This window comes from Kogia breviceps, chromosome 14, assembly GCF_026419965.1.
Source record: "Kogia breviceps isolate mKogBre1 chromosome 14, mKogBre1 haplotype 1, whole genome shotgun sequence".
Taxonomy (NCBI): domain Eukaryota; kingdom Metazoa; phylum Chordata; class Mammalia; order Artiodactyla; family Physeteridae; genus Kogia; species Kogia breviceps.
This window is the reverse complement of record NC_081323.1, coordinates 50,914,789-50,929,705: the sequence shown is the minus strand read 5'-3', so window position 1 is coordinate 50,929,705 and position 14,917 is coordinate 50,914,789. Positions and strand designations below refer to the sequence as shown.

Below are 14,917 nucleotides of genomic sequence, written 5' to 3'. Positions count from 1 at the left end.
ATATTTTCCTGAGGCAGGGTTTCCTTTCTACGGGGTCCTGCGGGCTTTTTCTCCCTGCCTCCTTCACAGAAGGCTCAGACTCATGACTTCTCATCTCCTCCAGTCTAAATTCCCCCATTCTTTTCAAATTGTCCTCATCTTTAATGTGTAGAGCAACTCACATTTCTAAACCCATCACAGTGTGTAACAGAGAAAGCCTTCAAGTCAGTAAAACTTACCCTCTTTAGAAGACAAAAGAGAATTCATTACCTACATGATTCCTTTGGAATATTCTGCTATAGAATTTCTCTTTTCCTTCCTCACATCCTTGGAAGGCCTCTCTCTTGCCTTCCTCCCTGAATGCCTATCACTGATTAAAACTTGTTTCCTTCTGAGTTTGTTGGTAATGATGGGTTTGAGGCATTATGTCCTGCTCACCTATGTCCACCACCACCTTCACCCCAGGCCCCAGAGCATCACCTTACATAGACATGGAGACCTGATACAAGTCAGTTTGTGTTTTACTTAAGAGTAATAGTCTGAATTCTTGTTAAGGAAAAACCCTGAAAACTCATCCAGCAAGCATTTATTAATCATCTTGGAAGATACAAAAATGAATAGAGCAGACCCTGTGTCCCCTGGGAACTCCAAGTCTATCAGATGTCTTAAAGATTGTGATGAAGTCGGGTAGATCTTTCCAACTTTTCAAAAAAAATTAATAAATTATATGTACTCTATACATCAAAGAAAACTTTGTTCCTTTGCTTTTGGCTCTTCTTCTATATGCCTCTGTGAAAAACCTACATTTTTTTCTCTACATACCCCCCCCAAAAAAAAATTCCAATTAGCAGGGGGTGAAGAAAACCAGCTGCTGTCCCCAGGGACAATGGTCAGATTCAGTCTTAGCTGGGGCAGCTGGCACTTCAGGGAAGATGGGGGAAGCAAGGAGTGAGCCTTCAGCTCCTACATCTATGCAATAGTGCTGATGACTACCAAATACTGGGTATTGCCAGCTGCCAGGCAATTTGCATACGTAATCTCTAACTTTCCCAGTAACCCTGAAAAGTTAGTGTTATCAACTTCAAAAGGTTCAGAGACTATTCCAAAGCAATAAATTAGTAACTTGTAGAGCTGGAACCTATAGTAAGCATTTTTCAAAGCATGGGGTCTTTTATCTGCACCACCATTCTGCCTCCATTAATCAGAGGGTCACAGAGAAGAACACGAGTGGGTGGGAGGGCGTTGGCGTGGCTACAGTCAGTTGGGAGAAGCAGGCATGGTCAAACCCTGACCATCCCCTTTCTCTATGTTCCTCCTTGCAGGAATTCATGAGGCTGACAGTGTCGGACATGCTGGTAACGTGTATCACCATCCTGGTGGGGGACTTCCTGCGGGCTTGTTTTGTCCGGTTCATGAACTACTGCTGGTGCTGGGACCTGGAGGCTGGATTTGTAGGTCACCACTTCATGGATGTTGTGCAGAAAGGCGTTCCAATCATCCTCTCTGATACAGTCAGATGCGTTCTGTGCATTTCTTTAGACGCTTAATGACAGTCTCTACTCTGTGAAGTAGTATTTAATTTTTTCTAAGCAGGACACAAAATCCAGTAGATAAATAGTTTTTTTTAATATTTTCAAATGTTAAATTTTAAATTCTCAAGATTTAACCCTCCTATATTTGGATTCTGCATGTTTCTTCCTTTAATCCACACTCACTTACCTTTCCTTCTTTCTCTCCTCACTTTGTTTTCCTCCTTCTCTCATTCTTGTCACTTTTTTTCTCCATTTCTGGAAGACAAATTGGGAAGCAGGTTTCAGCTGGCCTCACAAGGACCCCGACTCCCTAATGCTCACACACTTTATGTTCTTTCAAACAGTTGACAAATTTCCAAAACTCTGAAAATCAGAGTCAGGTTGAAAATCTGCATCTGGCTGAGGTGGTTCCTTTCCATGAAGAAGAAAATGAGAGCGAGGCTTCCCTGGTGGCGCAGTGGTTAAGAATCCGCCTACCAATGCAGGGGACATGGTTTTGGTCCCTGGTCCAGGAAGATCCCACGTGCTGTGGAGCAACCAAGCCCGTGCACCACAACTACTGAGCCTGCGCTCTAGAGCCCTTGAGCCACAGCTACTGAAGCCTGTGCGCCTAGAGCCCATGCTCTGTAACAAGAGAAGCCACCACAGTGAGAAGTCTGCGCACCGCAACGAAGGTGCGCAACGAGCCTCTGCTCGCCACAACTAGAGAGAAAGCCCACGTGCAGCAACAAAGGCCCAACACAGCCAAAAATTAATTAATTAATTAATTTTTTAAAATGATGAGAAGGAGAAAAGAGAATTGGAGGAGAGATTTATTTATTTTGTTTTTAAAGCTTTCTTTACATTTGACTCCTCATTTAATTATTTACATTTTGTTATTTATTTGATTTACTCCTTGCTTATAATTTCAAGTTACATTTCTGATTAGAACATCGATAAAACATTCTCTTGGGGCCTCCCAAGAACACACTGTCAGCCTGCAGGCCATAAAAGGTAAAAATTCTCTCTCTGTTTTTTGTTTTTTTTTTTTTAGTTTGGCTATGCTGCACAGCTTGAGGGATATCAATTTCCCGACCAGAGATTGAACCCAGACCCCTGCAGTGGAAGTGTGGAGTCCTAACCACTGCACTGCCATGGAATTCCCAAAAAATTCTCATTATTTTAATTGGAGACAACGTTGAAGAAAGTTTCAAGTTTGAGAACTTCAAAACTCTTTTTTAAAAGTTGAAAATGTGTTAAAGAAATAGAAATCTGAATCTAAGGTTCCTCTCTGGTCTCTTTGGGGTGGAGTGGCTTGATCAGTTGACTGCTAGTGGGGTCTGGCTGACACGGCCTAACAGACTTTCTCTCTCTCTCCTCTCTCTCTCTCTCTCTCCCTCCAGCCCTCATATGCTGAGTTTGATATTAGTGGAAATGTGCTTGGTTTGATCTTCAACCAAGGAATGATCTGGTGAGTTATCCATTTCCTCTGGTGATCACCTCCTCTGGGGGGTCAAAAAGCTGGAATCCCAGGCTTTGCCTCTCAGCCAGCTAGAGAGAGGCTGGACACATCATCTGGCCTCTCTGAGCTCCCTTCTTTCACTTGAGCAGGACTAGAGAAGAACCAGGACAGTGTCTGGCCTACCCACTTGCTACCATAGGGAGAGAGAAGGAAAAAAGGAAGAGGGAGGAAAGAGGGAGGAGAGAGGGAAGAAGGGAAAAAGGAAAAAGTAGGATGGGAAAGAAAGAAGAGAAGGAAAGGGAGGGAGGGAGAAGGAAGGGGAGGAAAGGCAAGAGAGAAGGAGGGAGGGAGATAAATGAACTGAGGAGCTTCCCTCTGAGAAGGAGTTAGAGGGGGCTGCCTGACTTCAGCCAAAGGCTTTCAAAGGCTCATAGCAAGCCAATATCCAATTCTTTTAATTTAAGGACTTCAAATATTTTTTTGAGCAGCAATGCTGTTTAATGGAGACCATGGAGAAACAGACAAGAGGCCCTGTAATTTGCTCCATGCCTGGCGGTGGGGCAGTGGTAAAATCCTGGCCAGAACCCAAGCCAGGAATGCTCAGAGAGTCCCTGTGCTGAGGAATGGATGGCTATGGCTTGGTGATAACTGTCCTGGTTAAATGGGAGGCCCCTTCCCTTGGGACCCACAGAGAAAGCAACAAGGCCTCCTGCCCCTAGCCCATCAGCCCCGTTTCCTTCTGCCGTGCTTCCCCGGCCTCTTCTGCTGCCGAGCCAACCAGGTGTGCGGTCTCTGCCCTTCCAGGATGGGCTCCTTCTACGCCCCAGGACTGGTGGGCATCAACGTGCTGCGCCTGCTGACCTCCATGTACTTCCAGTGCTGGGCGGTGATGAGCAGCAACGTCCCCCACGAACGCGTGTTCAAAGCCTCGCGATCCAACAACTTCTACATGGGCCTCTTGCTGCTGGTGCTCTTCCTCAGCCTCCTGCCGGTGGCCTACACCGTCATGTCCCTTCCTCCCTCCTTTGACTGCGGGCCATTCAGGTGCACAGTCTCAGCTGCAGAGGAGCCCCTCCTCTCCCAGGGCGGTCTGCTCAGAGATTTCAGGCTCAGAATTCTGGTTCTGGTGTCCCGTCAGCCTGTGAAAGACCTTGGAGCTTTAGGAAAATCATTAATGCTGTTCAGCAGAGCTTTCTGCAGGATGCAGATGTTCTATGTATGTGCTATCCAGTATGGTAGCCACCAGCCACATGTGGCTGTTGAGAACTTGAAATGAGGACCAAGAAGTTGGATTTCTAATCTTATTTCATTTAAATTAATTTTAATTTAAATAACCACCAGTGGCTAATGGCTACTGCATTGGACAGCAGAGCTTTGACCTTTTAACATATGGATAATCTATTGCCCTGGATTACCTTGCCATGGGATGAGTAACAGGGGCCATTCTGAAAATGAAATGACCGTACATTTACAAGTCCCTTTCAAATGGGAAGCCGCTACTGGGACTCTTGACGGGGTCCTCATGCTCTACAGAGCACAGTAGGCTCAAGGTATAAGCCAGACTAGTTTCAGAGACTGGACATTGTATATAGAGAGATAAATAATTATGTAAGGAGGTAGATGGAGAGAGAATGTGCATCTACTGCTCAATTTCCAAATGCGACACCCTCTGAAAACAAAGCCCTTTCTTTTCTGCTTAAAAAGGGATTCTGTGGTTCAAGAGTTTGGGACATGCTGCCCCTTTTATCTGCCACCTGCTCACTTAGAAATGCACAATGCACACTCCTTTATTCAAGGCTCTGAAAGAACGTGCAGTGAGAGACCGTGTGCAAGCCAGTGCTTCCATCCCTACTGACCACAGACCCTTGCCCCATGGAACACCATCTAGGGCAGGGAGGAGGGTGAGGCTAGTAAGGTGCCCACCCTGCACTTGCACAACCCCGAGGGCAGTACCTCCTTAAACTGTACACCCCAGGGCCTCACCCGCCTCACGCCAGTCCCAACCCTGCCTACTAATGTGGATCAACACGCTTTGGGAAATGCTGAACTGACACTTCTCGGTTTATAACGGGCTGACCTTGATAAAGCCCTGTGCTTGGTGCCCCACAGCAAGGGCTGTGGGAGCTCAGAGGAGTCGTTAGCAGGAGAGCTGACAGCAGAGTGTGATGGGGCTGAACGGGGGTCCAGACAGAAGGAAAGGGGGGCTGGATCCAGAGTGGAGGACCATGCTGAGTGGCAGGAGGCCTGGGCACCAGGCTGAGGGACAACCACATGGCAGAAGGGGCAGAAGCTTCTTTAGGCTTCTTCCTGAGCAAGGTTTGGAGGGCTGGGCTCTGGGTGCAAATGCTGGTGCCCCTTTGCCCAGACCACCCACCTGTTCCAGGCAGGAGGCCAGTGAGTAGGCCCGTGCCGTGTCTGGCCCTCGCCACCTACCCTGCTCTTGCTTCATCTGCTCCCTGAGGCCCTGACAGCTGACACCCAGATAGCAGAGGAAGGGACCCACGACTGGAGCCCAGGAGGACACATGGCTGCCACCTCCTTCCTGTCACTCTTCTGATCAAAACCCACCAACAGCTAGAACATTCATCCCTCAGTCATTTTCACAGCTGTCCTCTCACTTGCTTCCGAGCTTTACTCAATGGTCACCTTTTTAGGCCTTCCCTGGAGACCCTAACTGAAATCACACACACACACACACACCACACCACACACACACACACACACCCACGTCTTGTCATTCTGTTTATCACATCTCTTTACCAACATCTAGCATGCCATTCTTTTTTATTTTTCATCTTGTTTGCTGTGTCTCCCCCACCAGACCATAAGCTCCATGCAGGTGTGATTTATTTTTTCTTCCTTTCTCCCTGCTTTACACCCAGTGTCTAGGAGAAAATTTATGGTCAGTGCTTGAACCAGATCCTTCACCTGGCAGAAATTCACTTTTAGGGTTTGGACCAGATCCAGGCAGGCAAGATAAATGAGTGAGATGGGCAGCACTGCAGAGCGTATAGTTAAAAGTAAGGGTTGGTAAACTACATCCCGTGGACCAAATCCAGACCACCTGTTTTTGTAAATAGAGTTTTATTAGGACACAACCTCACTCATTTGCTTACATATAATCTATGGCTGCTTTCTAACTACAACAGCAGAATTTGAGTAGTTCTAACAGAGGCCATCTGGCTCACAAAGCCTAAACGCTTTTTTGGAGAAAAATTGCCACCACTCCTGATTTAAAGCATAGACTCTAGAGCTGGCTCTGTCGTTTGCCAGCTGGGTCATCATTTTTTTTAACAAATTTATTTATTTTATTTATTAATTTTTGGCTGCGTTGGGTCTCGGTTGCTGTGTGCAGGCTTTCTCTGGTTCCGGCGAGCAGGGGCTACTCTTCGTTGCGGCGCACAGGCTTCTCATTGCGGTGGCTTCTCTTGTTGCAGAGCACAGGCTCTGGGCATGTAGGCTTCAGTAGTTGTGGCATGTGGGCTCAGTAGTTGTGGCTCGCAGGCTCTAGAGCACAGGCTCAGTAGTTGTGACGCAAGGGCTTAGTCGCTCCGCGGCATGTGGGATCTTCCCGGACCAGGGCTCGAAACCGCATCCCCTGCATTGGCATGCGGATTCTCAACCACTGTGCCACCAGGGAAGCCCCAGCTGGGTCATCTTGAGCAAGTTACACAGCAGATTCATTGCCTCTGAGATGGAAAATTTCACAAGCTTTGTTAATTTGTTCAGCTATGCCTTCTTCTCTGTATATAGTTTGACCATTATCAGTTGTAGCACATCACAGCAGATTCCACTGTATTTCAGTTGTTGCTGTGAGCATTTAGTGTGCTGTTATCTCTAAAGTACTTGGAGGAGTGTGCTAATCCATAGTAGGGCATATATATGAATATGTTAAGCTTGAGCCCTGCCCGAATTCAGGGTAGCTGGTACTCATAACAATGCTATGAGGTGGGAAGAATTATCTACACCAGGAATCAGCTAACTTTTTTCTTTTAGAACCTGATAGTACATATTTTAGGCTTTCGGGATCAAGAGACAAAATCAAGACTATTATGTAGGTACTTATATAACAGGAGAGAAACAAGTACCCACAAAGTTTTTACTGGCAAAATTCAAAATATGATAATAATAGAGTATAAGTTTTTGTAATACAGGACTACCAATGAGAAGAATGGAATTCTTTTGAGGGGGAAGAGGTGATATTTCACATAATAGAGGTTCAGAATTACTATTCTCTATCATCAAAAATCAGTTGTCCTGCCCAGATAGCCATCTTTGCTGCCAGATCCATTTTTGTACCAGACATGGCAACACATCTACCACCATAGGAAAAAAATTTGCCATAAAGCTTTATTACTGCCAAGCCATCGGACTGCTGTGCAGTTGGGCAAGTCAGGATATTCAGTTTCTATTTCTGATAAAAATTCACAGATATGAAAATGATTAAGTCATGAGAGCAAATGAAGTTTACCATTGACACTATTGACTCAATTGTACATGATAGATTCAAATATTTTCTACAAATTACTTACTGATGGATAAGAAAATGAATAACCATAGTGTGCACACACTGAAAATTTCACAAGCTTTTTAAATTTGTTCAGCTCTGACTTCTGTTCTACATATAGTTTGACCATTATCAGTTGTAGCACATCATAGCAGATTCCACTTCATTTCAGTTGTACTGAATTCCATTCCATTCAGTTGTACTAAGTTAGTGTTTTCTCAATTTCTTTGAGAAAATTTTACCCATATATGTCCTGCACAGAATATTCATAGGAGTTAATTCTTCAGTCACTTCAAACTTGGCATTAACTCCTCAAATAAACAACTAAGCAGTATCAGTAACATCTACTGACTCATTAAGAGCCAAAGAAAACCACCTGAGATCACTTGCCTTGTGTTTGAATGTCCTCAACTCTTCAAGCAACTGCTTTTGCTGGAAAATCTAAAAGTCTTAAGTATGTTTTCTCTGAATACATTCCTTCAGCTCCTACAATTTAATTACTTCATCACTGGTAAATGAGGACCATGATTTTGGAAACTAGAGGAAAGGCTATCCTTGTTAAATAGAGACAGAAAGCTTAGATAAACTATGTCCTTCAGTTATATGGAAAGCTGAATTTGTAAATGATAAACTTGTATATTTAGCTGAGGATATTTCTTTTTTTTTTTTCTTTTTCATTTTTTTTTTTGTTGTTGTTGAACTGCGTGGCATGTGGGATCTTAATTCCCTGACCAGGGATCGAACCCACACCCTCTACAGTGGAAGCACAGAGTCTTAACCACTAGACAGCCAGGGAAGTCCATAGCTGAGGATATTTCTTTTTTTTTTTTTTTTTTTTTGAAGATCAATCTTAGTAAAAACTTTTTTTCTGTTTTTTTCTTATTGAAGTATAGTTGATTTACAATGTTTTGCTAATTTCTGCTGTACAGCAAAGTGATTTAGTTATACGCACATATACATTTTTTAATATTCTTTTCCATTATGGTTTTTTTCCAGGAGATTGGAAATAGTTCCCTGTGCTATAACAGTAGGACCTTGTTGTTTATCCATCCCATATATAATAGTTTGCATCTACTAATCCCAAACTCCCAGTCCATCCCTCCCCTTCCCTCCCTCCCCCTTGGCAACCACAAGTCTATTCTCTGTATCTGGGAGTCTGTTTCTGTTTTGTAGATAAATTCATTTGTGCCATATTTTAGATTCCACATATAAATGATATCATATGATATTTGTTTTTCTCTTTCTGACTTACTTCACTTAATATGATAATCTCTGGTTGTATCCATGTTCCTGCAAATGTCATTGTTTTGTTCTTTTTAATGGATGAGAAATATTTCATTGTATATATGTACCACATCTTCTTTATCCATTCATCTGTCGATGGACCTTTAGGTTGTTTCCATGTCTTGGCTATTGTGAATAGTGCTTCTATGAACATAGGCGTGCATGTATCTTTTTGAATTATAGTTTTGTCCAGGTATATGCCCAGGAGTGGGACTGCTGGATCATATGGTAGTTCTATTTTTAGTTTTCTGAGGACCTCCATACTGTTTTCATAGTGGCTGCACCAACTTACATTCCCACCAACAGTGTAAGAGGGTTCCCTTTTCTCCACACTCTCTCCAGCATTTGTTATTTGTAGACTTTTTAATGATGGCCATTCTGACCAGTGTTAAGTGGTACCTCATTGTAGTTTTGATTTGCATTTCTCTAATAATTGGTGATATTGAGCATCTTTTCATGTGCCTACTGGCCATTTGTATGTCTTCTTTAGAGAAATGTCTGTTAAGGTTTTCTGCCCATTTTTCAGTTGGGTGGTTTGTTTTTTTGTTGTTGAGTTATATGATCTGTTTGTATATTTTGGAGATTATAGCTGAGGATATTTCTAAGTAAAGTGTTGAAAGTGCAGCCTAGTTTCTTCTTGCTGTTTATACTAAAAATGTGAGAAGAAAGAGATAACTTGAGGAAAGCATTGATAAGCAAAAAGGAACCAGGACTTGATGATTTGGGAAATTCTCAGACTGTCCAGTTTGCAGAAGACTCTAAAAACAGATCCACTGTTAGGAAAGCATGCTCTAAGGAGAGAGCCAAGGAGGAGGCTGGACAACCTTTTGCTAGTGCTTCTGGAGGATCTGAATATTCATTCACACAGGTGATTCTTTTAAGCATGTAACTCGGATCCTCTCAACCATCTCAGCAGATGCCAGAAATAGAAATGGAATTATCCAGGAAAGATCTGTGTAGGGCCCTCTTGTGTAATGGACTGAGTTCCCACAACATACATGGAAGACCCACCAGGTATTTGAGACTGTTGTATGAGTAGCATCACAGCTTGGACTGAAAGGGGCAGAGAAGAGACAAAATGAAGGAAAGCTGTTGGACTCCAAATATTCTATAGTCAGTAAACAGGCTGGTCAAATCTACTCAGCTGAAACCTGTGCCACTCTTCAAGAAAAAGGAAGGATGACTCCGAGGCCAGAGTCTTGGGCCTGGAGGGCAGAGTTGCAGGCAGGCACAGAGGGTTGAGCCAAGAGAAAATTATTCTCAAGCCTTTGAAATCTAATGGAATTTGGCTGATTGGACTTCAAAATTGCTGGGAACTGGTGATTCCTTTCTTCCTTCCATTTTCTTCCTTTTGGAATTGGAATATCTATAACTGTTATCCTATGGCTGACCCACCACTGTATTTGGGGAGTAAATAACTTGGTTTCTAGTTTCACAGCTCCACAGATAGAGAGAAATTTTGCCCCCAAATGGATTATACCCAAAGTCTCACCTATACCTGATTTAGATGAGATTTGGGACTTTTGAGTCCATGATATTTAGATGAGATTTTTGGACTCTGAGTTGATGCTGTAATAGGTTGAGACTTTGGGGCATGTAGGGATGGTGGTGAATATATTTTGCAGGTGGAATGAGTATGAATGTTTGGAGGCCAGAGAGCAGACTGGTGGGCTGAATAATGGCTCCCAAAGATATCCATGTCCTAATCCCTGGAACCAGTGGATGTTACCTTATATATCAAAATGGTCTTTGCTTATCTGATTAAGGATGTTGAGATGGGGAGATTGTCTGAATTACCCAGATGAGCCCTAAATCATGTGTCCTTATTAGAAGGAGGCAAAGAGATATTTGACTATAGAAGAGCAGTAAGTGATGTGACCTTGAAAGCAGAAAGAGATTTGAAGATTCTGTGCTGCTAGCTTTGAAGATAGAGGAAGGGGCCATGAGCCAAGGAATGCAGGGAATGAAGCTCTAAAAGTTGAGAAAAAGAAACAGATTCTTCCCTAGAGGCTCCCTCTGAAAGGAGAGCAGCCCTGCTGACACCTTGGTTTCAGTCCAGTGAAACCATTTCAGACTTTTTGGCCTCCAGAACGGTAAGAAAATAATTTGTATTGTTTTAAGCCTCCAGTGTGATAATTGGTTACACAGTAGTCATTGAAAACTAATGCATCATCTAATATGTCATAATTCAATGACAAAATAATCCACATTCTATTGTGACTTAAGCGGCACATTTGAAGTCCACTTTTTTTGTTTTTATAAAATGGGTATGCAGTAGTAATTTTAAAAATAGGGATTTCCTGGTGGTCCAGTGGTTAGGACTCTGCTCTTTCACCGGCGAGGGTGTGGGTTCAATTCCTGGTCGAGGAACTAAGATTCCACAAGCTGCAAGGCACAGCCAAATGATACTACTACTAATAAATTAAATGTTATAATATGGTGATATGCATGGCACTTGAAATGCTGTCATGTTATAACTACATCATTGCAATTTGTAGTGTGCTGTGCAGCAGTACTAAGCATTGAGATGGCCACAGATGTTTGCTAACACAACTGCTCATCTCTGCTATTATAGCACAAAAACAACCAGAGACTATACATAAATAAATGAGCGTGGCTGTGTTCCAATAAAACATTTACAGACACTGAAGTTTGAATTTCATACTTCAATTTTTATGTGTCACAAAATATTATTCTTTTGATATTTTTCCAATCATTTAAAAATGTAAAAGCCATCCTTAGCACACAGGCCTTATAAAAACAGGTAGCAAGCCAAATTTGGTCCATGAGCCATTGTTTGCTAACCCCTGATTGACACATAAGAGAAAAATGAAGCTTCTAGATGCAACATTTTGGAGGACACTTATAATTTGACAGCCGCATACTCGATGTTTTATACGAATTCATGTCTATGTCCTCTAAACAATCTGAGACAAATGCTGTTATTATATTTATAATACCATATTGTATATACTATTTTATTATTGTACTATATTATACGGATGAGGAAACCAGGGCAGAGAAAATTTCAGTATCTTGCCCAAAGATATCAAACCTCTGCAGCACTAACCAATAGAACTTTCTCTATGAGGGAAAAAAATCCACATCTGCTCCTCAAATATAGTAACTATTAGTCACATGACTCCTTGAAATGTGTGACTAAGAAACTGAATTTTAAATTAAATTTAATTTAATTTTAATAACCACATTGAAAAGCACAGCTCTAGTGGGGAGAGTGAGGGTATGAATACAGGCAGAAAGTGAGTAGGTAAATTGTCCATGGTGTCCCACAACTAATAAATGGAGGAGAGAGGATTTAAATCGGGAATTTTGAACCATAAATTCCAGTTCTTGGCACCAAAGCTACCAACCAAAAGCCAGGAGCAGACAGCAATCTCTGGGCAGGTATTTGTACAAGGCAGTCTGCATAAAGGTTCTTAGGTAATTGAAGAAAATCAAAATTACTGTTGTGAACTGTCCAAGAGCCTGCCCTAGGCAATACTGGAATTCTCATCTGAAGACTAATTGTGGGTATTTTTGAGTCACCATGAGGCTGTCCATCACATCAGTATCTGGAGAGCTGCCTCCAGGCCCAGGGACCCAGAGGAAGCTCCATGTTGGTCTCGTAGCTACATCACAGGCCATTTTCTCCCATGAGAGTATAGGATAAAACCCATTTTCATCTTGCCGAGGAAGGTGCCAGGCACAGGAGACCAAGGTAGTTTGAGAGGTTGTGAGGCACCGAGGACTTGAAGCTGGGGAGCCAGGGTGCTGAGGCAGCTCTAAGCCCTCGCCTACAGGGCAGCCCTGCGTGGGGGCTTTTTCCACTGCAGTCCCTGTGGGGAAGAGCTCTGTTCTTCAAGGAGAGTAGTCGTGAGTGGCGGCCTGGACCCTCCAGGGTATGGGCATAGTTGTTTATGCCATATGAGCTTCACAGCACACTATAATGTATTCTCTCCTCTTTCCAGTGGGAAAAACAGAATGTATGACGTCATCCAAGAGACAGTCGAAAACGATTTCCCAACCTTCCTGGGCAAGATTTTTGCTTTCCTCGCCAATCCAGGCCTGATCATTCCAGCCATCCTACTGATGTTGTAAGTTAGCCAGGGGCCATGGCTCTGCCTCGTGGAAACCTCCCCGAGACTTCCTTGGCAGGTCCTTCTTTCTTGCCCTCTCAATCTGGATTTCCCAGAAGCAGATCCTCAGACAAAGACTTAAACGCAATCTAAATTGCAATTGGAGGGGGCAGTGTGTGTAGGGAAGTAAGACAGAGAAGGGACAGGAAGGTGCATTCTTACTACTGGGGTGACTTTAATCCTGCTGGGAGTTCTGGGAAAGTGTGCCTCTGAGTTACCCTGCTCAAGGGTGAGGGATCCGAGGCATCTGTAGACAAGTTCCCATCCGTCACTGGTTGAGTGCTGCTGGGAGATGTGGAAGGGAAGAGGCATTGGTTAATTGCCCGGCAGTTTGGGCCAGCTGCCTTCAAGGACAGAATGGTTTCCAAGTGTGGGGCGGGGCTTCAGGCACTGGCAGCTGTAAGTCTTTCAGTGAGTACACTGAAGATAGGCCCAAAGCATAAGGTGAGTGCTGGCATTGTCTGCAGCACCCTCCAAAACATCCACTGGAAATATCAAAGACCCCTTCCCCAAGAACGCTGAGGCCTGATGCAGCCTGTCCCTGGCTGGGCCCACAGAACTTCTCTACAGAGCACCCCGTGCACTAGAGTGTTCAGTGCATTTGTCACCATCCCTCTCACAGAGTGAAGATGTGGGTGAGCTTGGCGATCTCGGTATCCCCAACACCAGCCCCACGGCTGGGGCATAGGAGGCAAACAATGAACTCTCAAGGAAGGAACAGGGCAGGAAATTGTGAAATATTTCTAACGTACAGAAACATACAGACAAGCAGGTACAAGATCACAAGATGAAACAGATGTTAACATTTAGCAATATTTGCTTCAGATCAGTCTCTCTTTTTAAAAGAAATAAATGTTACACTTCAAGCCCCTCCCAGTCTTTCTCTCTCCTTCCCTCTCCAAAGGTGGCCACTATTTGGATTAGTTTTCATCATTTCCAATCTGGACCATTTAATCACGTGTATGTACTATTGTCTTCTGAGTTCAAAAATTTTTCACGACTCGTTCATACTACACAGCTTTCCTCACTCACATTATGTTTGGGGGACTTTTTCATGTGGATACATGAGCACACATTTTCATGGCTCTGCTGTATTCCATTGTGTCACAAAAATAATCAATAAACAATCTATAATGGGAATAGAAAAGAGTTTTATTTGAGCCAAACTGAAGACTATAGCCCAGAAGACAGCTTCTTAGATAACTGAGAAGTTGCTCCAGAGAAGCACGGTTTTCAGCACAATTTTTATATCTTGACAGAAGAAAGAACATTAAACAAATCAGGGATACATTCCTTCAAGGTTTCAAAAAAAAAAAAAAAACAGCTCAGCACGTACACAGAGAGTCAGTATGGCCTTGGCATCTGGGAAGGGAATCTTATCATCAGAGGAGGACCAGCATTGGAATCTTAGGAAAGGAGACATTTAATCTTTATTTTTCACATGGACATTCTTTACTTCTGGTCAATGTGCCCTTTTCTTTCATAATTAAAACAGATATGGGAGGTCCCTGGTGGCCTAGTGGTTAGGATTCTGGGCTTTTACTGCCGTGGCTCGGGTTCAATCCCTGGTCTGGGAACTGAGATCCCGCAAGTCGCAAGGTCACCAAAAAATAAAATAAAATAAAATAAAAAATAAAAGCAGATGTACAATGTATGCTTGATAGGTCACAAGCAGGCTGCTTTAGTTAGCATAAAACTCAAGTTAGCTCATGTATAAACTGGAACGACTTCCCCATACCTCAATATGTGAAAATTTCTTTTATCAGTTGTGTGCTTAAACCACAATTTAACCATTTCTCTGCATAGAGTTAGGCTGTTTCCACTTTTTTGCTATTGCAAATGTGCTCCTTATATGTCTCCTTGTGAGCATATTACAGTTTTCTCTACGATAGACTTCTAGAAGTGGTATCGCTGGGTCATAGGTATGTGTTTCTTCAATCTTTGGAGATAGTGCTGAATTGCTCTCCAAAATAGGTGTATTTCCTTACATCTTTGACTTCAGACATCCTCTGCTTCTAGTCCTGGCATGAAGGAGGGC

The 14,917-nt window shown here is 43.2% G+C and overlaps 1 protein-coding gene across 1 annotated transcript in view; it reads left to right on the top strand.

The window, feature by feature from the left end:
* Positions 1–14,917, top strand: part of TMC2 (transmembrane channel like 2) — an 83,190-nt gene that overhangs the window by 53,429 nt on the left and 14,844 nt on the right. The window contains exons 13-16 of the mRNA XM_067013694.1: positions 1,302–1,430; positions 2,894–2,961; positions 3,757–3,996; positions 12,712–12,837. Of these exons, the coding sequence (XP_066869795.1) occupies positions 1,302–1,430; positions 2,894–2,961; positions 3,757–3,996; positions 12,712–12,837 (563 nt within the window). The remainder of the gene's footprint in view (positions 1–1,301; positions 1,431–2,893; positions 2,962–3,756; positions 3,997–12,711; positions 12,838–14,917) is intronic.